The sequence below is a fragment of the Poecilia mexicana genome, unplaced genomic scaffold, assembly GCF_051168715.1.
Source record: "Poecilia mexicana isolate PSO_F unplaced genomic scaffold, ASM5116871v1 scaffold_16, whole genome shotgun sequence".
Classification (NCBI taxonomy): Eukaryota; Metazoa; Chordata; class Actinopteri; order Cyprinodontiformes; family Poeciliidae; genus Poecilia; species Poecilia mexicana.
In genome coordinates this window covers 5,446,202-5,473,574 of record NW_028263385.1, presented here as the reverse complement: position 1 = coordinate 5,473,574, position 27,373 = coordinate 5,446,202, and the positions used below count along the sequence as shown (strand labels likewise).

General features: G+C 38.9%; 1 protein-coding gene across 4 annotated transcripts in view; it reads left to right on the top strand.

Annotated features, from left to right (window-relative positions):
- scap (SREBF chaperone) overlaps positions 1-27,369 on the top strand; it is a 30,227-nt gene extending 2,858 nt beyond the window's left edge. For 3 of the 4 annotated variants that reach the window (XM_015006975.2, XM_015006974.2, XM_015006973.2), the window contains exons 2-23: positions 1,755-1,955; positions 5,386-5,503; positions 5,918-6,075; positions 6,398-6,618; positions 8,010-8,115; positions 8,862-9,034; positions 10,432-10,558; positions 13,084-13,196; positions 13,284-13,378; positions 13,494-13,592; positions 13,819-14,031; positions 14,805-15,184; positions 15,858-16,007; positions 17,889-18,090; positions 18,183-18,298; positions 19,991-20,522; positions 20,940-21,025; positions 21,248-21,330; positions 21,510-21,676; positions 21,798-21,878; positions 22,431-22,637; positions 23,492-27,369. In XM_015006975.2, the coding sequence (XP_014862461.2) occupies positions 1,834-1,955; positions 5,386-5,503; positions 5,918-6,075; positions 6,398-6,618; positions 8,010-8,115; positions 8,862-9,034; positions 10,432-10,558; positions 13,084-13,196; positions 13,284-13,378; positions 13,494-13,592; positions 13,819-14,031; positions 14,805-15,184; positions 15,858-16,007; positions 17,889-18,090; positions 18,183-18,298; positions 19,991-20,522; positions 20,940-21,025; positions 21,248-21,330; positions 21,510-21,676; positions 21,798-21,878; positions 22,431-22,637; positions 23,492-23,737 (3,795 nt within the window). In that variant the 5' untranslated portion in view covers positions 1,755-1,833 and the 3' untranslated portion in view covers positions 23,738-27,369. Of the gene's footprint in view, positions 1-74; positions 1,635-1,754; positions 1,956-5,385; positions 5,504-5,917; positions 6,076-6,397; positions 6,619-8,009; positions 8,116-8,861; positions 9,035-10,431; positions 10,559-13,083; positions 13,197-13,283; positions 13,379-13,493; positions 13,593-13,818; positions 14,032-14,804; positions 15,185-15,857; positions 16,008-17,888; positions 18,091-18,182; positions 18,299-19,990; positions 20,523-20,939; positions 21,026-21,247; positions 21,331-21,509; positions 21,677-21,797; positions 21,879-22,430; positions 22,638-23,491 lie in introns of those variants that run through there. The other variant, XM_088014166.1, reaches the window with a different exon arrangement.
- The last annotated feature ends 4 nt before the right edge of the window (positions 27,370-27,373 follow it).

The window sequence follows — 27,373 nt, the reverse complement described above, 5'->3', positions numbered from 1 at the left end:
GTGAAGCTTTTGTGTTTGACACAGTGGCTGATGTTGTATGGAGGTAAGAGAGAGGGTTAGTGAGAAAAACCCCCAAAAAACAATACCTATGCTGTTGAGATTTCCGCTGCAGCTCTGCTTGTGTTTGCCTGGAAAACTTAAACTCTGATATGAAGCGAGACGGCACGCCACCTGTTTGCTGAGGGAAGAGACAGGAGCTGAGATTGAGTTGATACAGGAGGGGAAATGTTTCTGAAGCAGGTGAAACACCCAGAAGACAGAGATTTCACACAGCGTTCACCTGTTACTGTTCAGGCTGCTGCTCTCAAGTGAGAATAAAACTGTATTTATCTCAGGAGCTCAGAGTTGGACTTTGTAATTTTAATATTTGTGCCATTTCTAATTAAATGTGTAACAATTTGTTATGCTTTTTTAGTAGATTATTACCATTCTTACTGAATTTATGCCTCTGAACTTTTATATTATTAGTTTGAACCGTTGGTTTTTTAAATGGTAATTACAAAAAGAAGAATTAAGAATATATTAAATATTCAGTGCAGTGTTTTTTCAATAAATTAAAAAAAATAAACTCGGGCTACAGCTAACAGTTATTTTTAATTGATTTATTATTTTTAGAATATTTAGCATGTTCTGCACATTTTTGTCTAACCCTGTTAGTGTTTTTATACAAATAAGAAATACATTAAGAGTTGCAAACTAAACAATTATTTGATTCTTTTTCCTGTATAAGAAAAAAAAAAAATTCCTAAATTGCAATAACATGGTATTCCTTTTGATCATTTGTAGCAAAGGATGCATCTGCAGCTAAAAAATACTTCTAACATCAGCGTGTGAGAAGCTCAGCCCATTCTTTTTGCCTTACGTCAATACAGTGTACGGTTGAGTTCTGATTATTTTTTCATTTAACAGATGAATAATTGGATAGCAAAAGGTGCAAAAACAGAAATTATTTTGACCAAAAGTATGTTTTTTATCTTTAGTGAAAATGAATATGTTTTTGGCCTAATTACTGCTCTGAATATTCTCTTTCAACAAATGGCTTTTTTGAGTCTTTATACTCCAGTTAATGATTAATCAATTACTAAATTGGTTAAAGATTATCTTAATAATTGATTCATCATGATTAATCCGGTCAAAGTTGTCAGCCCTAGAATAATCAGAGTTATTCATTAGTTTTTCTGAATGTTTTGGTAATGTCTGAGCTGTTTGGGAGTACACACAGCAGTTAGGCGTGTACTCCCCTTTATTCCTTCCTGTTAACATGGAAACACACCCAGAATGTCTTCCAAGAAAATGGGCTTGTAAGTGTTGTTTTCCTCCAGGTGTGGATGGTTTGAGTTGGATGTTTTCTCCAGCGGGAATGTGCCCACACCTTTTTGGCTTCTGAAAGAGTTGTGTGTTTAACACTGTCTAGCATGTGACCACAGTTGGAGCTGGAAAGGAAAACAGATCATTTTTTCAGTCGCCACCATGTTTGCTAATGGAGTGGGAGTGTAAAATTGGTCTGGTGTTGAAGGCGTCACAGTGTCTTTTTCTGCTAATGTAGTATAGGAATTTCCCTTATAAGAACCAACTTGAATCATTCTTATCACTTCTTCTGGAGTTTCGCAACAAAATCTTGACAGACCTGAAATGTACTTTATATTTTTTTCCTCCTGCATTCTAAGAGATTGCCTGGATTTCAGGTTGTTGGTGAGACAAACAAGATATTTTGTAATGTAAACCTGTTGAACTTTTCACATATTTGGACTCAGGTGTCTGGATGCTCCGCGGCGCACCGTCCTCGGCCGCCCTGTGCTTCCCAATGGCCGGGAGTTGACCACAAGCACGAGGATGACGCTGCGCGAGCAGCTGAGAGAGAAGATCTCAGCGGCCTTTTACCGCCACGGGCTGCTGTGTGCCTCCTACCCAGTACCCATCATCCTTTTCACCTCCGCCAGCATCCTCACCTGCTGGTAGGTTCCCAGCGATGAGGCGCTTATGCTTCTGTGCTCATTTCTTTTATACATCATACTCATTTGGACTTGTAGAAGTATTCATGCCCCTTGAGTTATTTTCCCCCCAAACTTCAATGTAGTACTTTGAGATTTTATGTACATCATTTACACAAATAGTGTTTAATTGTGAAATGGAGGAAAAATTCTGCATGGTTTTCAATTTTTATTCACGAATGAAATGCTAACATTGTGGTGTGCATTTGTATTTAACCCCATTAAGACACTGATAAACTCATGATTCACTTTATGACACAGGGTGGTGGGAGCATTATGCTGTGGGAGTGATTTATTTTATTTTTTTTCACAAGCATCCTGGGGCAGGATGAGTCATAATACAAGAAGAAAAGCTTGTTAGTTGCTGCAAAAGACTTGATGCTGGGGCAGAGAATACATTTAAGAGCAACTGACTTCATTGAAATTCACCTCAGGAGCTTCAGGATTTTTATTTGAAAGAAAATGTTAAAACAGCCCCTTTTTTATTTCTCACATTCTTTCATGCTGCTATATGTTGGTCTATCACACTGGTGAAAAATATTCTGAGGTTTGTGGTTGTACCTGTCAAAGTGTGAAATAGTCTTAAGAGGCACTTTCTTATTTATATTTAACTCATGTTTAACAAACATGAGTTAAATATTTCTCTATGCTTTTTGTAGATCAGAACTTTTTTTTTTATTTATATTTTTGCTGATTAATAATTCTTGTTTTAGGCGATTCATTATTGGACATGTACTCTATTTTTTTCTAGACTAAAAAATACATTACGAAGAGGGAGAAAAATGTGATTATAAATCTCATTTATAATAAATTGCAGGATGATAAATGGGGAAAAAAGTGACCTACACTCTGGAAAATACTGTAGTTTAAAGTGTGTTTATTTATTTTCATATTAAAAGAGCAGGATGTCTGTGTATCCTGAAAGTCTTAAATTAATTTATCTAAAATTAAGGTCTTAAAATAGCTGAAATCCGTAAGTTGTCCTTTAATACGTCAATGACAAGTCTTAAATTTTGTCTTGATGGAACTATTTAATCTCCTATTTATATGTATGTGTTCATCTTACAGGATTTTCTATCAGACAAAAGTTTGAGACACACTCAGACGTCCTCATTGCGTTTTGTGACTTGATGCTGCCGCTAACTTACTGCTAACATACTCTTGCTAGGTAGCTAGCTTTTTTGTGTCCATTGTGGGTGTGTGCAAATTTATCACCAATTGGCTGGATGAGTTTGAAGATTTCTGTGGAGATATAGGTCTTAAATTCCACTCATTATGATCTTAAAAAGACTTAAATTTGAGTTGATAAAACCTCCAGAAACCTTGTTAATGACTCTTGTTTTATGCAATGCTTATTTTGGACAAGTAGTTTAAAGAGTGTTTATTTATATTCCATGCTAAAGGAGGGCCTCTTTCATCTTGCGATGATGTCTCCCTTGTTTTCAAGTGCAGCTCTTTTAGAGGCTATAAACACCTTTTCATCTACGGCTGTTTGAAAACTTTATGTTCAGACTTGCTCTGTTCTCGCAGAGCTTGGACTTTGCTCTGACTTTTGTGAAAAATATTTTGGAGACTCATTTGCCGTTTTTGACATGCCGCCCCAATAACGCATGACAGGTGAGCAAAGTTATCATACAGTGTGGACTCACTGAACTGCACAGAATAAAGAGAAGATTTGGCTGAGTTCAAGGCCATCTGTACACACATAACAGCTCCCCCTCTGGCAGCACCACCACTCACTTAACACGTGCACATACAGTGCCTGCTCTTGCTAAATAAGTGGCCTAAGGAGAGGACATAGGTCAGAGACTTGCTTGGGCCCCATCAGTGCAGGGATTGTAAAACAATCTCGCCAATCTAAAACACACTCATGCACCTGCTGCGTGTTCGCCCTGCAGCACGCTGCGGCAGGGTGCTGGCTGCCACCCGAGGGGAAAGCGAGGGAGGAAAGAGCTCATCGACAGGGCTGTTAAAGGCAATGCCGGGGCTGTGAGAAAGTGGCCCTGTGAGAATGGGGTGCCTGTCTCTCCATCTGCCTGACAAGAGGGGGTTTGGCCAAACACAAAAGAAGCTTTTGTGTAGGTACAGTGACCTAGAAGCACCGGAGGAGGCCATGGAAAGCTTAATGGAGGGAGGGGGATGAAAGAGAGAGAACAAATACTTTTAAAGGAGTAAAAAATATTTGGACAAGAGCACATCATGCACTTTCAGGGAATGCATGGATCCTCAGTGTTAATCAAAACGGAGTGACTCTGCAAACTGAGATTTCTCTGTCTTGTTTCAACAGCGCCCAGTTAGTGCACATAAACTAACTCTGCAAGAAAGACTAATTGATTCAGACAGAAAGCCCTCAGTTTTATTTTTAACTTGAGAATGCCGCTTTGAGTCAGTTTAGGACTAAGAGAAATTAAAGACTGGAGATGATGTCACTAAGCCTGAAATGATTAAAAAAAGTCTTTCTGGGTGATAAATTGTCCCAGATATTATTGTGGTAAATGATGATAATGTCATTTTGAGACCACTTTCAACTATTCTAATAATGATAATGACATTTTAATGCAAGTGTACACTCTCAAAGGTAAAAAAATCTTTCTAAAGAACATCTAACATCTAAACATCTAAATGAATTATGAAGTCTCTAACCAAGATTGCATTTCAAAAATTGAACAGGCAAAAGTGCCAGGCAGGATTTTGTAGGAAGAAAAAAAGGTGAAAATTAACTACTTTTAAAAGTTGAAAAGTATCAAATGTTTGCAAATTCTTTCAAACTGTAGCTTTTAAATTGTATTAAATGGAAGCATCTCTAGTTATTGTGTAGATATAAATGATCAAACTCATTTTGATTTATCATGTGATTAATGTATTTATTGCTTGTTGTGACAGACTTTGCTTTTATTAGTACATTTGCAAACATTTAGATGCCTCCCTCTGGATTTTCCTACCTGTCTCAGAGAAAAATCAGAATCTCACACACATCTCCATTCATCATCCACAGCTCAGTACTGGCAGCATTTTCCTGTTTTATTGATGTAAGCACAAGCAGGACAATGTTGCCTCCCACACAGGCCCAGGCATGTAAATGGTGTTGACTCTTGATTGAGATGGACCAACCTAGCTGTAGGAGAAAAATGAAACACTTCCCTCTTTATGTAGCTTGTTCAACTGGGACTAGCAGGAAAAGCCAGAGGTGGCGGTTTCATCTGTCCTGAGGAGTTCATCAGCCACAGACAAGGAAACACCCAGATTTTTTATGACTGTCGGTTCTTTGTGACTTTCTTTGTGGCCTCTTACAGTGAACCGGTTCTTTGATTTTATTATTCTAATAAAATATTTGACATATATTTTGAAAACACATCCGGACTCACAGGTAGTATCTCTGTTGTTGTTCTGCCAGCTATCCGTTGCTGAGGCTTCCCCTGCCCGGGACGGGTCCTGTGGAGTTCACCACAGGGGTGCGAGACTACAGCGTCCCTTCCCATGAGCCTCTGGGAGACCTAGAACGGCCAGACTGGGTAAGAGATTAGAAGTCACACATGTATTTAAGGTCTGCAACTACTGATTGTCTTAGTAATTGATTAATATGACAGTCGGATAAAATAATTGGCACATTCTGTTTTTCATTTAAGCCGCCAAAGTCTTTTTTTTAATGCAATATTAGAAATACATTAAAAGATTAAAATAAACAATTAAATTATTTTTTTTAAATAGAAAAGAAAAACTTTTGTTGCCTAAAACGCAATAATATATAATTTCTTATGAAAAATCCTTGATAATTTGTAACATAAGATGCATCTGCAGCTAAATAAATGCTCTTAACATCACATGTAAAAAGCTCAACACTTTCTGCTTGACTTAACACCAATACAGTGTAGGGCTGATCTGTCGACTGAATGTCTGAGTCACCTATGTGTGTGTTTGTGCTGCAGTACCACGGGCCTCCGGTCGCCTACATCCAGCAGGTGTTGGTGAAGGCAGCCGTGTCTCCGTGGGACAGCAGCCTCGTGCCGGTGGACGTGTTTCGGTCGCCTCTGGGGAAAGTCTTCAGTCTGCTGGAGGAGATTCGCAACCACGTCCACACTGATGGGTAAACACACCTGTTACACCAACAGTTTGTTTTCGTGATGAACCGGCCTCCTCACGTTTTGCAGGAGGTCAAACAAACTGCTGACCTCAACCTGATTTGCGTCAACAAAAAAGGAAAACATCCATGACCTTAAAAAAAAAAAAAAAGATACTCTTTCACTTGTTTGGCAGCTGCACTGTACAAGCTCTGATGTGCACTGATATGTAGGTCAGGCTCTGGTTTGCTGATGATCTGGGATGTTTTTCAGCATATGGAGATATTAGGCATATTTTCTTATTAACGTTTCCAATCACTTCTACCTTCTGGGTTCTTCTCCTTCCAGCTCTGGCATTCGAAGCCTGGAAACGCTGTGTCTCCAGGTGACAGACTTGTTTCCAGGGTTACGGCGGATGCAGTCAGTGTTGCCAGAACATGGCTGCCTCCTCGTCTCTCCTGGCAACTACTGGCAGAACCAGCGAGACCTGTTTGACTCAGACTCGGACCTCCTCAAGACCATTCAGAAACACGAACCGAAAGGACTGCACACCTCAGCGACACTGCGAGGTAGAAACTCTGCTGATGATTGATGATTATGCAGGATGGATGCAGAGGGAGACGGTTAAACCTAGAACCCCAGCCCACCAAGTTGTTCTCACTTTTTTTAACCCCTTAACTGTTATCACATTGCATGTAAACTTCATTGCATTAATTTGGAATTTCTTTGCGATAGGCCAATACAAAGTAGTGCATTTTTTTTTAAAAAGTGAAAGGAAAACTACATGTTTTTTTTTTTTTACTTGCTTGGAAATAAAAATCTGAAAAGTGTGTCATTTGGTCTTTGTGATGCTGTCTGTTCACTAATGTTCTTTAACGAAACCTCTGAGTTCATAAGCTGCGTTTCCGTTATAAATGTACACAAAATGTTGTCAAAATGTTTCGCAATTGTGGCGATTCCTTAAAATAAGAAATGTAATTAAAATCACACGTAAATATGTTTGGTATAACTTATTATAAAACATGCTGCGCCATGTTTTTTATTAAAAACATGCACCATGTCTGGTTGTTGATCACATGACTCGTGTGATGGTAAAAAAGTGTTTCCATTGCAGTTTTGTGAAATACATTGATTTTGGTTCAGCTGAAACACCACTACATCATGGGGCAAAAAACCTTTTAGCAAAAAAATGCAAGTTCTTTCAAAATTGTGGTGTTTGCATTAAGCAAATTTATTTTTGTAATTCCAATTTATATAATTATATTATCATTGGAAACACATCTGTTGAGTCACTTTCTTTAGATTGAGATAAAAAAATGATGAACCTTGGGTTATAGTTGATTGTATGCATTAATTTCATTTGTAAGAGTTTTGCAAAATATTCATGGCTATATAATTATTTATTACTCTATATTGCTAAAATTCTTAAAATATACATTAATTTATGTCTTTATAATGAATGCAAATGGCAAACCAAACAGATTTTAAAAAGTGTGCTTTTTGCAAAGATCTTTCAAATGATCTTGGATCACCTATTGTAAGTCGCTTGTGAGCAAGGATTAATCAAACTAATGAACTAAAAGGCTTTTATGCTGACTTTGCACAAGCAGTTTAATTTCTATGGACCTTATAGTAATGTATCCTAGCATATTGCCCCAACTCTCCATTCAAGTGTATCTGTTTTATCTCCTTACAGCAGCATGACATCAACATGTACCAAACGCTGGTCTGTTTTGGTCTTATACAGCAGTAATAAATGTTTTCATATTTGTGAGGTTCATGGTGGTTGTTTCATCTATAATGAACACCCTCATATTCCTGACAACCGAGGAGTGGCTCCTGATCACGCTGAAGTCATTTGACTGACATGTGGTCTGTGGCCACAACCTAAAAATGTAATTCAGGGCAATTTGCTTCAGTTTTGGGTTAAAAAAAATAATTCAGTCTTTGTGTGTTTCAGACCTGCTGTTTGGCGTCCCTGGAAAGCTCACAGGAGTCAGTCACTACAACAGGAAGAGAGTGGTCACATACACAATCACTGTGGTTCTTTCTAACTATGATGCAGGGTGAGTTAAAAGGCAAAAAAAAAAATCAATTTCTTTGGATGGTATTTTTAATACTTTAGACATTTAGACAGTCATGAATCCTCCTGACTGGAATATCAATGTTTTTAACATAAGAGTTTTTTCTCCTCTTAGGATTTAATGCCACATTAATTCGGAAACACCTGTTGATATAAAGCGTGAATGTTCTGTATAATTTAAATGTCAGAGGATTCCAAGGCCTTTCTGCATAATTGTTCTTGCGGAAAGGACATTATTTTTCCGGCCTTAAAATTAAACCGCTGCAAATGTACAAGTTAAGACCAAAACATCCTGACTTTATGTGCGAGTTCTGTTTTTTTTCCCATCAGGTTACATGTAACAGCTATGTACAATTTAATCATTTTGGACCCAAATCTGCTTGATTGCTTGATATATTCATAGGAACTCGACCAAAATGTAGCTTTAAAAGAAGATACGGTTATAATGTTGTTTACTTTTATTTATGTGGTGACATGTCACGTGTTGCTTAGGCCAGCTCAATCAGTTGTAGGTCCTCCCAATTGCATTTAAACACCTAATTCTTTAAAAGCACTCATACGTGCACCCTGTTCTGATGCAGATATACGTATTGAAGCTTTGAGTAACAATACTACACAAAAAATATACAAATGTGGTGCTTTATAGACTGAATCGAGGGAAAACTGCTTTTGTACGCCCTTTCTTTTGTTTTGTTTAATTATCGTCACGTTGTTCGTGTGTGTGTTCAGCTTTCTGAGTAGCTTACGGACCCGTCTGAAGCAGCTTCACCCGTCGGCCAACTGCAGCCTGAGAGACGACCACATGGTTCACATCCACTTCAAGGAGGAGATCGGCATCGCTGAACTAATTCCCCTCGTCACCACGTACATCATCCTTTTTGCCTACATCTACTTCTCCACCCGTAAGTCTATGCTGCACGTCCGTCCTGCGTCTTTGATCCATTTTGGCTCCACTCTGCGTTTATTTATTTTTTTGTAAAGCGTACATTCAGACCCTTGGCCGCTGTGCCTTTGTTTGTGCACGTTTGTTTGAGTGCCAAGGTTGTTCCTGTCTGGCACAGGGATTATCCTCACACTGGAACATTGCACACCTCTGTAAGAATGCAGTAAGCAAACCTCCAGCAGCTTCCAGGGAAAACATTACTTCAGAGGACAAACATAAGCACTCAAGACAAAGATTTAATTCAAATTCAATGAGTTAAAAGACATTTTTCCCCTTTTAAAAGCAGTTTTTCCAAATGTTTCCAAACAAACTGCATATGACTGCAGTCTTTATTTACTGTATGCCAGTAATCTTTTTTGATATCCTCCTATTATGCTAATAACATCTGCAAAGCTTTATTAGCCTGTTTATTCTTAAAACAGCAGGTTTCATTTAACTTTTTTGAGGTATTACTTGAATATAAAAAATGTGCTAAATTTACTGTTACTTCAAAACAGGCACACAGTGTTCATTATTTGTTTACATACTTGCCTTTTTTAACCTCTTTTGTAATATTGAGATCTCAACTGTCTTGAAAAGGAGATCTGGGTAATGTAGTAAAAATAAAGATAGGAATAAATTACTGTTTAAATAGTTTAGCAACACTTAAACAGTTATCTAGAGTTTTTAAAGGAACTTTAAATTAATTCACCAGTTTGACGGTTTCCTGGTGTACATTTTGTCTCACTACATTTAACCTTTATTTGTTTTCGGGCAACTTTGCACTCTGAAGTAATTTTTTACTTCATTCATTCGTTAATTGGTATTTGTGTTTTTTCTTGTTTTTTTCATTAGTCAATAAATTTCAGTTTTTGTTTTACTCAATCATAACAGAAAATTCAGTTTTTGTTATAATTGAGCACAGCCAAAGAAGATGAAATGTAGATTTTTGGCTAATTGAGTTTTTGCCTTACTTATTAAAACCCTAAAATTGACCGAATGTTCACTTTCCTTTAACTAAGACCGCATAAGCCATAATGTAAACTTGAGATAAAACAAATTGGATTAGAAATTGGTTACATTTTTAGTTAGTCAGAGGGAAATAAAGGCTTTTTTTCATGCTGTTGCAGGTTTGAAGTTGTGAACGAAAGAATTGATAGCTGCTGCTGTGCTAAGCAATAAAATCTAAAAATCTTTATTAAAGATTAGTTGTTTTAATTAAAGGTTAACTGTGCATGCAACTGTGCTGTATGGTTTGCAAAATAATTCTATCCATGCTATAATGGATATAATGCTAATGTGTCCATCAGATATTAGTAGCCAGATAGCAACAAAGGGATGACAGTTAATCAATCTCCTCCTCCTCCTTCCTTGCAGGTAAGATTGACATGGTGAAGTCTAAGTGGGGCCTGGCTCTGGCTGCTGTGGTCACAGTCCTCAGCTCCCTGCTCATGTCTGTGGGACTGTGTACGCTGTTTGGCCTGACGCCCACGCTGAACGGAGGGTAGGAGTGCCCACATTTTTCTCATGCTTTGTTAAGATAAAGTAAAAAGGTTTGGTTTGTCCTCCACCACCAGACATGGTTGGGCAGAATTCAACAGTTTTTCATCAGTTTTCACACCCAGCGCTTTTTTTTTTTTTGTTTTCAATAAAGGTTTCAAAAAGCTGCTGAAAAGATCTAAATCTAATTTAGGATGATTTGTTTAAACTGTACTATATGACAGTGAATAAAACTCCCATGTTGTTCATATTTGATATCGCACACTGAAATCATGGCTTTTAGTTTCTGTACTGCTGTTAGAACAATACAGCTCTCGTGGAATCCCCTTCATGTTATTTATTTACCTCATGCATTTATTGAGGTAAACATTTACTCCCCTAGGAGACTGTTAGCTGTATTATCTGTTGCCTTATTCTGCTTACTCACTTGCATTGACACACAACCAACACATGCTTGAGACTTCCTGTTTCCTCCACGCTGACTTCAGACTGATGTCTGTTAATGTTTATAAGCAGAACTCAAAAGTCAGTGTGTCATTGTTGATAGGACAGGAAGCGCTGGGAGTGGAAGCGGGTTGGACTAGTTCAGAGGGAGGAGATCCTGTCTGGTTGACGTTAACTGGTTCGTCCAATCATTTGAGGATTATTAAAGAGCTGACATCGTGGCGTGACAATGGCACCCTGGTGTTCAACCACTGCCTAAGATCCACGCATGTCTGCCGAAGGCTGTGCTCATTATGGGTGGGCTTGCACAAACAAATCCAGGGCAACACCAACTTACCAAACTATTCAAACTGGAAGATACATATTTTTAAAAATATTGACTTTTTCTATGCGCAGCTGATCCACTGTAATTTTTAAAATGATTTTTGTTTGATTAATAACTCAAAAGACGCAACTTGGCTGGTGTGAACTCTGCTTAGTCATGATTGACTTCATTCACACTCGAGGCTACTGGGCTTAATCCGCGCGCGTGTGTGTGTGTGTGTGCGTGTGTGTGTGTGGGTGTGTGTGCGTGTGTGTGTGTGTGTGTGTGCGTGTGTGTGCGTACATGTGCACTTGTGTGTGTGTGTGCTTGTGTTTATGTGTGTGATGTAATATGTAGAGCTGCTGACTCCTTTGTGACCCAGTTATACACTTAAAAGCTCCTGCTTATCGGTACTCTCACACTAATCTCTCGTCACTTTGTAATGGGAGGAAATTCCCTGCAGGGATCAATTAGTTGCTAACAAAATGTTCAGATTGGCTGTTTTTCTGAAGAAAACTTTTCTTCTCTCAGAAAAATCCCTTTGACAAACAGATTTTATTGCAGTTTGTGTGAGCTTTCTCATTTTTATGACATAATTTTAATGTTAACCTTTTTTTATGGTGCATGAGGATTATATTTATTTGGCTTGTGGTTGGTTTTCTTATGTGTTTACAACTAATTGAAGAGGCTTATCTTGTGGACCAGATAAATCTGATGAAGGTGGATTATTCAGGTGCTTATGCCACGTGTATTTTGTAGTTTATGATAGCTGCATTCACTTTCATATCCAAAGTAGGTCTGGGCAATAAATTGATCTCATTGATTCATTGAATTTTCTGTTTATGAAGATTTATTTTATTTTTTTCACCAATGCATGCTTTGTATCTTCATGGATCAGAGTTATATCAGCCCTCCCATTACATACTATCTTGTTTAACAAACATGTTTTATAGCTTGTATTTACTTCAAGTTTAAATGTAGGTCAAGTTCCAGAAGGGATAATTAAAATGCAAGCAAGTTTTTTGAAGTATTTTCTGTCATTAAGATATTTTATTTGTAAAGCAGATAGCCCAGCCTAATCTGAAGTGAAGAAATATGTGTAGAAAACATTAAAGAAAGTATCTGAGTACAAGCATAAAGTTGCCTAAGGCTGGTTACAGCCTCCATGAGGCAGTGATAAGGAGACGGATCATTCTGGTCTGTAATTATTTCAACATGGTGGTGAATAACATCTTGGGTCAAAGTGTGAAATTCAGAAAAACAGAAATTCTACCGTCGTCCAAGCAGATGTTATTTCTGCTCCTGTTCTGAGCAGCTGTGTTAATCGTGTTCCAGCACATTTCTTCCCACAACTTAATAACCAAAATGCTTTGTTGGCAGAAGTGAATAGAAGCAGCTGAAAATCTATTTTCCTCACATAAAGCAGCCAACACAGTTAAAATTTTAATTTTCACAATGTAATATTTTAGCCATCAAACTCTATCAGTCTAATTACAGTTTCTTAACATGTTCCTTATCTGCCAGGAATGGAGCAAATATTACAAATTTTGTTGAAAGGAGAGTCAGACATCCAGGAGAAACATCTTCAGAGGACTTTTATTCAGCTCACCATGTACGATGTGATGTCTGAATGCTAAGAGTGTTTATGAGGTTAGAACGGGTCTTCGTCAGTCAGAAGAGTTCCTCTAAATGACAATGCTGCAAACGCCAGTTGTGATTTCTTTAAGATTTTGAAGCTTTCTGACTCATATATGGTTAATGTACCTTTTGTTTCCTTGCAGTGAGATCTTCCCGTACCTTGTTGTCGTGATCGGCCTGGAAAATGTGTTGGTGCTCACCAAGTCTGTGGTTTCCACCCCCGTTGACCTTGAGGTCAAACTTCGAATTGCTCAGGGTAAGGTTTTCACCCAGTCATCCTTTTAGGATTCACTGGGATTAAAAACATGTAGTACCCTTTATGTTTTGTCCTTTGCCTCTCTAGGCCTTAGTAATGAGAGCTGGTCTATCATGAAGAACATGGCCACTGAGCTGTGCATCATCCTGATTGGATATTTCACCTTGGTGCCAGCTATCCAGGTTGGAGAAATGTGCTTTAATTATTGCATCATGAGAAAAACATGATTGTGTCTATAAAGAAAAAGATAAAGTTAAAGAATATAAAGTGATGTAAACAAATTTTTGTCTTGTGCAGGAGTTTTGTCTTTTTGCCGTCGTGGGGCTCGTTTCTGACTTTTTTCTGCAGATGTTTTTCTTCACAACAGTCCTGTCTATAGATATTCGCCGTATGGAGGTAAGACTTGCATGAAAAAACAAACATTTAATAAGAAAACATATATTTTTTTTTTACTTCTGAGAAGGAGTCCTATTTCAGATACAACCTAAGTTACATTAGCTTTTTTGCATACGAGGGTAAACAACAGTGTGTAGCGAATAAATAATAATCAAGAAATTGGTGAATGTCTTCCTATGCAACTTTATTGACGGTAATATTAAAAATTAATCTAAATTAATTACAGCTGGCCGACCTGAACCGCCGGCTTCCCGCCGAGGCCAGCCTGCCTCCATCAAAACCGGGACCCCTGCGAACACGAGAGGCCCCTCCTCCGCCTCGGCCCTCCCCCCACACAATCACCCTGCAGACCCCGGCCTTCAGGAACCTGAGGCTCCCTAAAAGACTGCGTGTTGTGTACTTCCTGGCCCGCACACGCCTGGCCCAGCGCATCATCATGGTGAGTCAGCTCATCTCTTTATGCTACGTGTTCTGACTGGTTTTAGTTTTTAAATTAAGTTTTAAGTCCATTTATTATTTGATTGATCTAATTCTGGTTGCTTTTTTTCTATTAAGCCACTATTGTAGCTGAAGTTGAACTTTCGGGGGGCTTTGTTCTGTTTCTAACGTCAAAGGTGTTTATTTTTACTTTTTCTTTGAGAAACTAACTCTTAAGGTTGAGGATTCAAAATCATAAAAACGTCCTTCATACCAAATGTTTTACAGTGTTTTTATAAGATTATTAGACAATGTCCTGAAGTGGCTGGAGTTCGACTAATGTAGCTCCTCCCCCACCTGCTGCTGCGCTCTGCTGGTCAGCTGGTTGAAACGTTTCTATACGTTTTCCTCACTTACAAGGAAGACAAAACCAACTGACTCCAAACACTCTGCCTAAGAAGACTACTGGATCTTACTAAATTTGTTCTGTTATTCTGTATTTTTAATTAAGTCTATGTATCATAATCAAAATGCCAATGAAAAAACGTAGGTAACATAAAATGTTTTATTATTTTATCAGCATCAGGATATTGACTTTTTCTGACTTAAATTAAAACAAATAATTGTAAATATATATTTTTTTTAGTTTCTAATGTTAATATTCTGAAATTGTAGTATTTTTATTAAGGTTTATTAAACCATGAGCACAAGTTCCCAAACCATGAGTTGGGAACTTGTGAATCCCAACTCAACAGACTCACAAGTTCTAATCTCACTTTCTCTCCACATTTTCAGGTTGGTACGGTAATCTGGATCGGCATCCTTGTCTACACGGACCCGGCTGGAATCCGCACCTACCTGGCTGCGCAGGTGTCTGAGCAGAGCCCCCTGGGGGACTCCGGCGGAGGCGGTTTAAGCCCCCATCTGGCAGTGGCACCGGTTTTCCGTGGCGGGGATCCTACCAGCACCCTGAGCATCCACCGTGCTCCGGCTCCAACTCCACTACCTGAAAACCAATCACAAGGTCACCTTGGGCCAGCAGGACCTCTTCCTCACGCCCCGCCCTCCGTGCCCCAGATCACCTGGGGGGCCGAAGATGAGGAAGGATGGAGGAGATTGTCTTTTAGGCATTGGCCGTCGCTTTTCAGCTACTACAATATAACTTTAGCAAAGAAGTGAGTATTGCCTCAAATTACAAATTTAGTATTTTGTCTGTAACTCTAAAATAGGAGACTGGATTTAAACGTTTGTTATATTGAACTGTACGTAACTAGAAAAAGATTTGTAAATACAAATAGAAAATCAATCTTAGTATATATTGGTTAGGTTTTATTTTCCTTCTGATTTCAGTTTCCAGTTAAATTTACAAACTTTTCTCTAAAATGTTAGCAAAGCGTTATTAGTAACTTTAGTAAAATCACAGCAGTACTTTTATCAAATGACTTGCATTGAAATCATGGTTGGGTCAGATTTTCTCTTTGATTTAAGAACAGGATTATAGTTTTGTTTTTTTGAACAATCTTAAAAATGATTTAAAAAAATACATGTATCTGCCAGGCATTCAAGAAATACATTTTTATTTTGTTTCAACCTTCTGTTACTTTAAGAGTGGGTTTTATTACTCTGTATAATAATGCTTTTTTATTTTAGTAAAAAACAAAAAAAGTACCCTAATGTTTTCACTACATTCTTAATAAATCTAACATTACTCACCTTTGACTTTACCATCAAAATTACTTTCAGCTGCTTTTTTGTTTTCAAGAAGGCATGAAAAATTAAAGCTGTGTCTTCCTTTATTTTAAAATCTAATTTTTGGATCAAAAATGTCATCCTCCTTGTCAATTTTAGGTACATCAGCCTTCTCCCGGTAATTCCCGTCACGATTCACTTGAGCCCCCAGGAGGCCATTGAAACGCGTCACCCTCAGGACACGAGACACCCTCCTCCACCAATCCCTAAAGTTTCTGCAGATATACAGACAGACCTCACCCTCTACAAGTGAGTACTCTGAAATACACAGACCTCTGGTGTATAAAACCCACTTTGTTTCCTTTAAATGCATCAGCAAAGAATATTTTACTTCATACAGAAAGGGTGTCCTGATTTTATTTCAGTTAGACCAAACATGTCTGGAAGTATTTAAGGTGATGAAATAATTTTAAGTCGTATTTATTTATGCTCATCTAAGAGTTGTGTCTTATATACAGAATGCACATGTAACCCACTTCATATATTTTAAATAATTAGTTGCCTTTGCATTGTACTTTGTGCAAAAGGGCTTCCAAATTATTTTTTAAGAAATGCTACAGAACCTGAGAAAACCAAAGAGTAACGGACAGTTTTAATATCAGACTGACTGCTTGATATCTGAATCTACAGATGGAGCAATCAGGTGTAGAAAAATGTAGCTAATCCTCCTGAGAAAGGATTTCTATGCAGCTGAACTACGCTGAGTTTTATAGTTTACTGAAATGTTGCACTAAGTTTCAGATTTATCATATAAAATCTGGAACTACTTTTCTAATTTCAAATCATTATTAGGCTACATTCACAAATTAACGTGTGATTTTACACAGTTCAGTATTTCTATCCAGTCATCTTTATCATCTTCTTCATCTACCTTCGCTCCAACAATGTCAGAGTCTGGAGTTGAGTTATCTTTGTTCTGTGTTATATAAGACATTGTGTTTTCTCCCAACTGCAGTTCACCGGAGTGGAAGCTGATCTTTTCATTTCAGTCTGTATGTTAGTTTTCAAATATTTGGGTCAGGGTTGTGACCCTCACAGTTGGAGAAGAGGCTGTTGAGTTCATCTGACCCTGAAACAGATAGAAGACCAGTGTGCTAAAGATCAGTGTTGCATAATTTAATGAGGGGCATATCATGAAACCCGAAAAACTTCTATTTATAACATTTTTTATTTTATTTTATTATTTTTTTACCACAGGGGGGATAAGTCGGTAAAATAGATTTAAATCGGCTGGGAGATTCTCTTACTAGGAATGTCTCACACAGATTCCAAGTATTCAAAACAAAACATTTCCATGTCCTCTTCCCAGATTTCTGGAAGATTGCTGCTGCTTCATGCTGGTAAAGATAAACCTGAGGCGCCGTTGAGATAACATGCGATTTGCTTTGGAGTCAAGTATAAACTGGTTCTTACACAGAAGTGGAATGTGGACTGGTTTCTTTCCAGACATCCGCTTTGACTGGCTTGAATGGTGAAAACAAAACAAAAAAAAGTAAAAATCATGGCCTAATTATTGCTATTTATGTCAGTTCTGTGTTAAATTTTTCTATTTTTTTTTCTCCTCTTCTTAGATGAAGAGTTGAGACCAGATACATCTTATCCCCTCATTAGATTTAAACGGAATAAAACAGCAAACCTTTTTGCATACATAGTTTTTTTATTTTTTTTCCAGAAATAAATGACAAGACGTTGACTGTTTCTTTACGGGCCAATAATTGAAAGTTTTAACACTTAGAACTTAGGCTGGTTAAATCCTCCCTTTTTCTGTTCTACTTTTTACATTTTTAATTCCTGTTTAAAAAAGTCAAATTCAGGTTACTGTAGTTTAGAAAGTAAAATAACCAAATGTTAGGATTCTTCAAGCTCCAAACTTTACATTAAGTTGTTTCAAAGCCAGTTTTGGTCAGAGAAGGTCATTATCTCATCATCATTTTAACTCCACATTCCTCAGTTGACAGCAGGTGGATTTTCCTTGTCAGCATCTTGTGAAATATGTTTAAGACATGAACATCTCCACTTGTGGAGATGTTTACATGATCGCCAGTTCATGGACTAGAAACAATTTATTTCTACTGCGCTCATTCTGAGAGTTTCATCATTTCTGCCTTCTTCTCCCCACTTCCTGTCCAGGGTTGCTGCTTTGGGCCTGGCTGCAGGGGTCCTGCTGGTTCTGCTGCTCTTCTGCCTCTACCGCGTTCTCTGTCCCCGTAACTACGGCCGAAACGGTGTTGCTCACGGGCGTCGGCGACGAGGCGAACTGCCCTGCGACGATTACGGTTATTCTCCACCTGTCAGTGAGATCTCCCCTCTGCTGCTGAGGGGACACAGTATGGTAAGAAGGGCTTCGGAAGACTAATAAAAATGCTTCACGGTATTATTATAAAGCGTGTTTGCAAACATGACTCCTCTCGTTGGTTCTTGTAGGACATCGAGTGTTTGGCCAGCGATGGGATGCTGCTGGCCAGCTGCTGCTTGGCGGGACAGATCCGTGTTTGGGATGCCCAGACTGGTGACTGTCTGACGGTCATCCCAAAGCAAGGGTGAGGTCACAATCTGAATTTCCTCTTCAGCTACGCTGCCCTTAGAAGCTGTCCAGACTTTAACCAGTTTGATTATTTACAATTCTTCTATTTGGGACAAGGAAAACAATGAGACCATTTAGTCTTTTTATGAACCCTTATCTGCATTTTATGACGCTGTAATAAAAACACAGAGAGGTCAGGTTGACTTTGTAGGAAGGTTCCACGTTGCAGACTTGTAATTATGACTAATGTACACCCTCCTGATCACTGTAGTTCATCTCTGTGCTCAGTAGCTCTCCAAACATGTTTAAAAGTAAATTGAACCATGAAATGTCGTTAAATTTCTTGAAACAAAAGTGCTTGTAGCAAGTCCTCCAAATGATTTCCTAACTTGCATTACTGGTGCAGCTAAAAATGTTAAATATCATGAAAATATAAGAAAATGGAACCTGCATATTATTTAGATTAGTGACAGAGTAAAATATTTGAAGCCTTTATTATGATTTTTAGAGTTTAGGGCTTACAGATAATGCCAAATGTAATGTTATGTCTGACAAATGTAGCTTTAAAATAAATGTTTGTACTTTACTTTAATTGAAGGAGCACTGATAATTTAAGGGTAACTTTAAACCTTAAATATGAGTTAATTCAGTTTTTAACAAAAGAACTGGAGTCACTCTTACTGGCAATCCCAACATTTCCTACAAAATGAAAGTGATTAAAATATTTTTTAAATTTATGATTAGCTTTTTTAAATTTAATCTGAGTTTTCTGGGAACTAATTAGTAATGCAAGACCCCTGTTTCCAGGGGCCATAAATATGGTGTGACATATAAGCATATTTCTCTTTTTCACTGCCAATGAGGCTTAATGAGGACCCATTTTTATTCATTTTGGCATCAAAAATCTGCAAAGCTTAATGATAAAATGTCTCTCTAGCAACCATTATATGCTGTTTTTGGAAAGTGTTCTAACATCACAAATGTAAAGATGTGTAGCTTTTTAGACTGTTAATTAGAATTGTGTGCTTTAGTCTGATGAGAGTAACATTGAGCTCTTCATCACTAAACAAAGGACAAACGTAAACAACTTTATTCTGTCTGCTATGTGCACTGAGGAATCTGTGGGTCATCTCTTCATAAGTCCCCATAAAATTTACTGAAGTCCATAAATTATTGGAAATGCTAGATTAAAAAAAACAAAAAAACAGAAAAAATCTCAACATGAAAACAGTTCCAGTCACAAAATTAGTGATTTTGTTCAAAACAATAGTTTTTTTTCCTGCGCTGAATAAATATACGCAAGTTAAAAGTTGGTTATTTATGTTTGTTCAGTAAGAGATTATTTGCATCAACATCAGTATTTACTGATATTAGTCATTTTTAACATGTCGGTATTGGTCCGATAAGTAAAACTGGGCCACATTAACTGATATTTTTCGCCAGCTTGTTGCTGTTTGTTTGTGGAGGTGGAGCTGAGGAGGTTGATCATGCGACGAAAGCGATGCAGCGCATAGTGAAATATATAAAATACTCGGTATAGGAAAATACCACCTCTGCCTGAACAGCGATATTAACATCGGGCCAAGTTTTCACATCAGTGCAGTTTGAAGGCTTTTCCCATCTTCCCTCCCATTTATTGTGACCTCTTGGAGGAAGAAGCAGGCTGCTCTCTCTTCGTATCCATCTGATTGTTCTGTTTTCTCTACAGATTAAGACGATGCAGCAGCAGTGGCTGCTGGGAGCAGCGAGACGTCTGCGACACGATGACTGCAGAGTGCGACTGCGCCTGTGACTCTAGAGACCCGAACCTCAGCTGTGACGGGGCATCGGAGGACGACTGCTACCCGCTGAGACGTCGCACCGCTCCGACCCGGCCGCCTCTCTTCACCGACCAGCCCGACCTGACTCCGCTCATCGACACCAACTTCACCTCCCAGCCGCCCTCCAACCTCACCACGCCGCCCAGAGGAGGGTTCGACTTCGGAGGGCTGGTGGAGCGCGCCTACATGGAGCATGAGCCTCCGTCGCCGTCTACGTACCCGTCTCCTTCCTCCGCTTCCTCCTCGCCTCCTTCAGCCACACATCTCCAGAGGAGCCTGAGCCTGGGGGACGCATGTGGGCCCCCGAACCAGGCTGCCGGGGCTGGGACGCAGTCCGCTGGAGACTGGGAAAGCTCCGTCTGGGCCATGGAGCTGAGAGGGAATCTGATCGCTGCTGGGAGGAGCAGCGGCAAACTGGAGGTGTGTGAAACTAAATTAAATGTTGTTATGGCTCATTTAATTCAAGAGTTATTGTAGATGCTGATGGCTGTAGGTAATAAAAATCTCTTGTCGTGTTAACCCTAGTTTTGGGTAGAACATATTTACTGACATATTTACATATTGAAATCTTAAATGTAAATCGTATATATTTATTGCACAGTTTTGGCCTAATTTGCTCTGAGTGTGTCCTTCGGCACTGGGCCTTCTGCAGTGTCTGTATGCTCCAGTTAACGATGAACCATTTACTAAATTAGTTGGCGATTATTTCAGTAATCAATTAATCCTGATTAGTAGTCATTCCAGCCCTACTTTGAAGTAAACAACAATTAGAGGTCTCGTGTATTTAAGGAACTAAACAACATTTAAAATAAAGTGAATTTTTTCATGTGGTTCCAGCTGTGGGACGCGGTAGAGGGGTCTCTGCGGTGCAGCAATGAAGATGGAGTCTCTGGTATCACCGCGCTGGCGTTTCTTAACAACAGGTAAAACTCAGATCTTTTACTTGTTGTCTTAAAACAAAAATAAACAAAAACTACACACATATTTATATAGATGTCTGTGTTTTTGTTTATTTAATTTAAAAAATGTTTTCTTTTTGTATCAATTTATTTCTCTTTGCTTATTTTTAACATTTGTAAAGTTGGATATGAAAAGTGGGAGAAATACATCAGGTTCTGATATCTTTTCTGACTTTCTGTTCTCAGAATCGTGGCAGCGCGACTCAACGGGTCGTTAGATTTCTTCACTGTTGAGATTAACAAACCTCTGGGTCTGCTGCAGTACAGAGGTGAGATGATCTTTATAATTATTTGACCTGAAATGTGACACTATTTAGGGTATTCGATTAGTAAATGTGATATAGATTCTTTCAAAAATGTCAATAAACTTCTGTATTAGACATTGAGACAGAAATGGCCTGGAAAAGCTCCAGTAACAGAGCAGTGATCCCTGCTGTGATGCCTTCAGGTGCCCCTGGGCGAGGCAGCATGCCCCCGTCTCCCTGTTACAGCAGCGAGGACCTGATCAGCTGTCAGCTCACGCGCTCTGTGCAGTGTGCCCACCAGAAGCCGATCACTGTGCTGCGAGCGGCCGCAGGCAGGGTGGTCACCGGCAGCCAGGACCACACAGTCAGGGTAAACTCCAAACCTCATACGATTTACTACCACACTGTCTTAAAACGTCACTGGCTTCTCTGTTTTTATAAAACGCAACAGAAAAGGAAACACATACTCTTATTATGTACCGTTTGGTCAGGTTTATCGTCTGGAGGACTCCTGCTGCCTTTTTACCCTGCAGGGTCACTCTGGGGGGATCACAGCCATCTACATTGACCAGGTCAGTAACAATACATCTTTACTCTTCTATCAAATGGCTAAAGCACCAAATAGTCAGACATAATTTAGTCTACAAATGTTGACTGTAGAAAACTAAATGTGTTCAGGTTGTTTAAAACAGGGTGTAGTTTTAAATTCTGCAAAAAATGCATTTTTTTCATCATGTAGTTCCTATTTTTTAAAGCTCTGTAAGTAGTTTCAACATTTAACATACAAGGTTATTAATTTATATGATAATATTTCTATGATTTTTTTTTTAAATGAAAGTAATCAAAACTTAGACAATGGAGTATGAAATGACTCCATTGAAAGAATGAATGAAGTCAAATAGGACAGGAATAAAGTCATTATTACAAAAATAAAGTTGTAATATTACTAGAATAAAGCCATAATATTATAACTTTTTTATTGTAAAACTACAACATTTTTCTTGTAATATTATGACTTTGTTCTCTTAATTTTATGTCATTTTTTTATTATTATTTTCTTAGCGTGGCCCTAATACTCCATCATTCAAACAAATAGAAAAGTCATCATTTATTTTTTTCATCAGACGATGGTTCTAGCGAGCGGTGGGCAGGACGGCGCCATCTGCCTGTGGGATGTCCTGACAGGAAGCCGCGTCAGCCACGTCTACGGTCACCGTGGCGACGTCACATCCCTGGTCTGCACTACCTCTTGTGTCATCAGCTCAGGACTGGATGACCTCATCTGTATCTGGGACCGCAGCACTGGCATCAAACTGTACTCCATACAGCAGGTACCGAACGGGTCGCAGAAAGTAATAGTAGAAATTCAAAGAAGACCAGAGAAAATATGTTTTGCATAACATTTTAAAGTCATTTTTGCCTCTGGGACTCTTCTGTCAGACAAAAGTTTGAGTCGTTTGCAAACGTCTTCACTGCGTTCAGTGAGGCTACTGCTAATTAGTAGCTAATTTACCGTTGCTAGCTAGCTAGCTTAATTGCCTCCATAATCTAAGTGCAAATTTATCGCCAGTTGTGAGGACAACATTCGTTTTGGCCACTTGCTGACCTCTGCTGCTCCTGCCAGCAAATATAAGGATAGATTAAAAAAACCGTTACGCTCGGCTCTATGGGGCTTAATGAGCCAAATGCAAAGTGAGAAGCATAAAGCTGAGTTCAGAGTTTTTGCTCTGCTTGTTGTAATGCAGCAAGTTCTCCCAACCATTCTTCTATTTATAGGACTTTCTGTCTTAAATTTCATTCAAGGTGGCATTAAAAATGTCCTAAAGTTTGACTTGATGAAACAAAAGGGTTAAGGCCTTAAAATGTCTTAAATTCATTGTTGATTGATTTTTGTTTTTGTGATAGTTGGCCTACACTACATTAAATTTTGTCGTGGTAGGACCTTCTTGTCTGGCATTAGTTTGAGTGACTCAAGGCTGTTGATGCTACGGCTAACTAGCTGCTAATTTACCCGTGCTATCCACCATTTTTGCCTAGATTTCTTGCTTCTATCATGGATACGTGCAATTTCACCACCAGTTGGTTTAACAACATTTGTTTTAACCACTTGTTGACTTCTGCTGCCAACCTGTATGAGGCGAGGTTAAAAAAATCCTCCTTCTAACTGGTTGTTTGTGGTCACCAGGAGGATGGCTGTGGGGCCAGTCTTGGCGTGATCTCAGAGTCTCTGCTGGTGACGGGGGGCCAGGGCTGCGTCTCCTTCTGGGACCTGAATTTCGGCGACTTGCTGCAGACCGTCTACCTGAGCCAGAGCGGCGACGGTCAGGGCGTCCGGCAGCTGCTGGTGCTGGACAACGCCGCCATCGTCTGCGACTTCGGCAGCGAGCTCAGCCTGGTCTACGTTCCCTCAGTGCTGGAGAAACTGGACTGAGGAAGATGGGCAGCTGGCACCGGGTGGGAAACACTCACTCGGCTCTATCATCTTACCTTTTTTTTTGTCATATATCAGAAGTTCAGATGTTGAGAAAGGAAAAACTATCACAAGGGTCATGGGATATGAAATCAAATCCATCATTCCCCATCTTTTTGTTCATTTTAAGTGCGAGCTTGTGCGTTTGCTTCGTCGCTCTGCCCTGGATGCTGCTGACTTGGATGGGACCTTCTGTGATCCGACCCTCTGAATGAGGAAGATGGAGCAGTTTCCTGTTTTATCAGTTTTTGTTGTTTTTTTGTTTGTTTTTTTTAATATTCCTGCTGTGCCGTTCACTTGACAGGAAATGAAGTCACAGTTCTGCAGCCTGTTGGGATGAACAGAGTTATGCGAGAGTGTTTGTGTGTGTGCATGAAACCTAATCCAAGCCTTTTTCTTCTTTTTTTCAAGCAAACACCTTCTGAGAGGAAGAACTGAATTGTGAGGAAGTGTGTGAGTGTGTGTGAGTCGGGATGGGGGGAGAACTGGTGATTACTGTAAAAAGTAAACCTCCGGTGGAGGATGTTTTTATATGTATAAATCTATTATTTATTAGCAATATGTTTTTAAGTAACAATTTGTTTGTGAGTGGCTAATCCCAACTCTTAAACTTCAATATTAAGTGGAAATGATGATGACTTTAAATGTAGGAAGGTGTTTGTCTGGCAGCGTTGAGCCAACTTTTTAAAACTGGCCGCTTTTAATATTAAGCTGGAAAGTGTTGGAGGCGTTGAGTCCAAACTGCCTCAGAGTCCTGCGTGAGTGGGCGGGGCTGGGGGCGGGGTCTGATTCACGCCACTCCTTCATCAGGCTACCTCCATTCTTGAATTTTGTTGACTGATGATGTTGTGCACGAGTTCTCACCGCCTTCTTTACGCTTGTGTCGCCTTCTGAGGTTATTTTTCCGAATCACTTTCTTTTGGTCACGTCCAGACTTTCAAACCCAAAGGAAGCCTCTGTTTATAATTTCTCTTCCCAATAGTAGTGTAAAAGAAAACATGTCATTTTTTAGGTCCCCATGAACTAAATCATTGCCCTGCACTGGGACGTTGTTACTGAACGAAGAAAGCGCAAAGTTAACTATTTCTGTATCAGTAAATTGTTTAAAAACGAAGCCTAGAACGTGGAAGAAGCAATTTAACAAGAATTTTGATTCAGTCAGGCTGCAAGACTCTAGATAATGAAAGTTAAAGAAGCTGGATCTGGAAATGTTGGCAGGCTCTTTAACAAAGTGGAGGTAAAGTTTTACATTTACCGGTGAAAGTGATGTTCAAAGTGCGTTCATCTCTAAAATGGTTTAAAAATGCCAAGTTCTGTGATGTTTTACAGTAATTCCTGCATCATAAATGCTCAGTTCAGAGTTGCTTCCACTCATGGCAGGAAGACTAGGCTAAAATATTTAAAAATGTTAATTATAGTGGAATCGCAATTTGAGTCAAAGTTTTGCAGACCCACATGTCTGACCGGTGCATCACTACTAAAAACTAAAATTCTTTAGAGCTGAGAGTATTCCTGCGAGAGCCAGTCAGACATTAGAGAGATCAAGCTGTATAAAAATGTAACTGAACCCCTGGTACTTTTTCAAGTTGCATTCTTTGAATTACCTGCAGATTTACAGATCAGGAAAACGCTTTCATTAGACCAAAAACAAAAAACAAATCTGTATTTCTCTGCTCAGATTTTTGTTTCAGATTTCTAAACCTCAGCAACGTTTACCGATCCTTTTTAACCCAGAATCATTCATTAGACTGAATAAAAGGAATCAAAGTTGTGTTCCCTGATCTCCTCACTTGCAGTTTAGAAATCTGTTGAGAATGTAATCCACATCGTCACATGATTGACTTTTTCCCTCCCAAGCAAAGAAAATCCAGAATGTATTTTCTCCATCTTCCCAGCTACAGTTTGTCTTCTGAATGTAGCCTCAGGCCAGCCACGTTATTCCCTCACAACATGAGCTGAGTGCACTACTAACTGACTCTATTTGATATGTTCACACATTTTAATGCACTTTTTTTTTTGTTGCTAACGTCAGCTTCCAGTTAGGAGCGGTGGGCGCGTTTAGGCTCCCACACATCTGCAGCACTGGTAACAAGCTGTGGTTTCTCTGGGACGCTGCCAACGTGTTTACATTCAGGGAACAAGCAGCTGACCCTCGCAGATTATGAGAACTTGGGTTTTTCTAATTATGATTCAAACAAGAAGTCTCAAATTGCGCCTGCGTCCCACAGAAACCAGGCCATGTGGCCGCCTTGTTCGTTCGTTTCCTGCTGTCTAGTCGAGAAAAGCTTTGGAATTAGATTTGTGTAGTTTTTGTTTTTTGATATTATTTCTAACTGGTTTTCCTTCTAGAACTGTGAATGAGTTAAAGCTGAAGTTTGGCATTTTAGAAAATATAAATGTTTTTAAGTGCTGAGAACAGAATATTTACATCCAGTTAGGACGACGATAAATCTACCCTCTGGAGATTTTTTTATTGCTGCTAAATATTAGAAAAACATGTGACTGATAATGAAATTACACGCAAGAGGATTAGGGCCACTGACTCTACTTAAATCAAATTTCTGCCTTTCTTTCTTCTGAATTTGAGAAACAAATCAGAACTCTGACTTTATTCTGACAAAACTTATCTCCTGACAAAAAAGGAAGAATTGACTTTTTGACTTTTATGTCTACTTTGACATTTTTCTGTCCAAATTAAATAAAATGTTCTCAATTGGAGAAACAAGTCAGAATTCTGGCTTTAATCTCAGTCCTTATAATCCTTATCTTTAGAGAGCCCTCCGGCTAAAAAGACTGATTAAAAAAGTTTAAGATACCCTTCAGAGATCCCTCAGCAAAAGAACTGACAAAAAAATCAGAAATGTAACTTTTATTTACCTGAATTCAGACGTTTTTCCCTCTCTGGATTTGAGAAACAACTCAGAATTATTAATTTTTTATCATAAACACATGTTTGAAGCCGGTTGCTCTGAGGTGCCCATTCTGACTTTTTTGTCCATCTCAATTTTGAGGGAACACCCCTCCTCCAAAAATTCAGTGGCTCTAATCTGTTTTCGTAAAATGATCTCAGGCGTTGAGCCCACATTTTTCTCGCTCTTCGTTGTCCCTCGATCGGTCCTTGTTCCAGTCCATTGGTTAATGATGGTACAGAGTGTGGTAGCTATTAGAAACGGTTTGATAAATATTCATATTTACCAAAATGCCAAACATTTTTTTTAAGGAGCAAGTTCACTTCAGTCTTAGCCTTTTTATGAATGTTTTGGTTCAGATACGGACCTTTTTATAATAATCCATATTCAGCAGCACTCTGCCTGGTAACTGATGAGCTCCGTGCTTCATTCGAACACCTTCCCATGCTTTCAGTTTCTCCATATCGAGTCTGTGGGTGCAGAGAGATGCAGACAGTTCCTGTACCTGTGCAGAAATCAGTCAATATAATTTCATCTACACATCTGGACAAAACCTTTAAGCAGAGCAAACAAAATCTGCCTCTCGTGATAGATTTCTGCAGGCTGTTGTAACAGAGGTAACTTATTTTGTAACAAAAATGTAAGACTTTGTACTAATTTTCAAATAAAGAGGCTTTGATACAATACC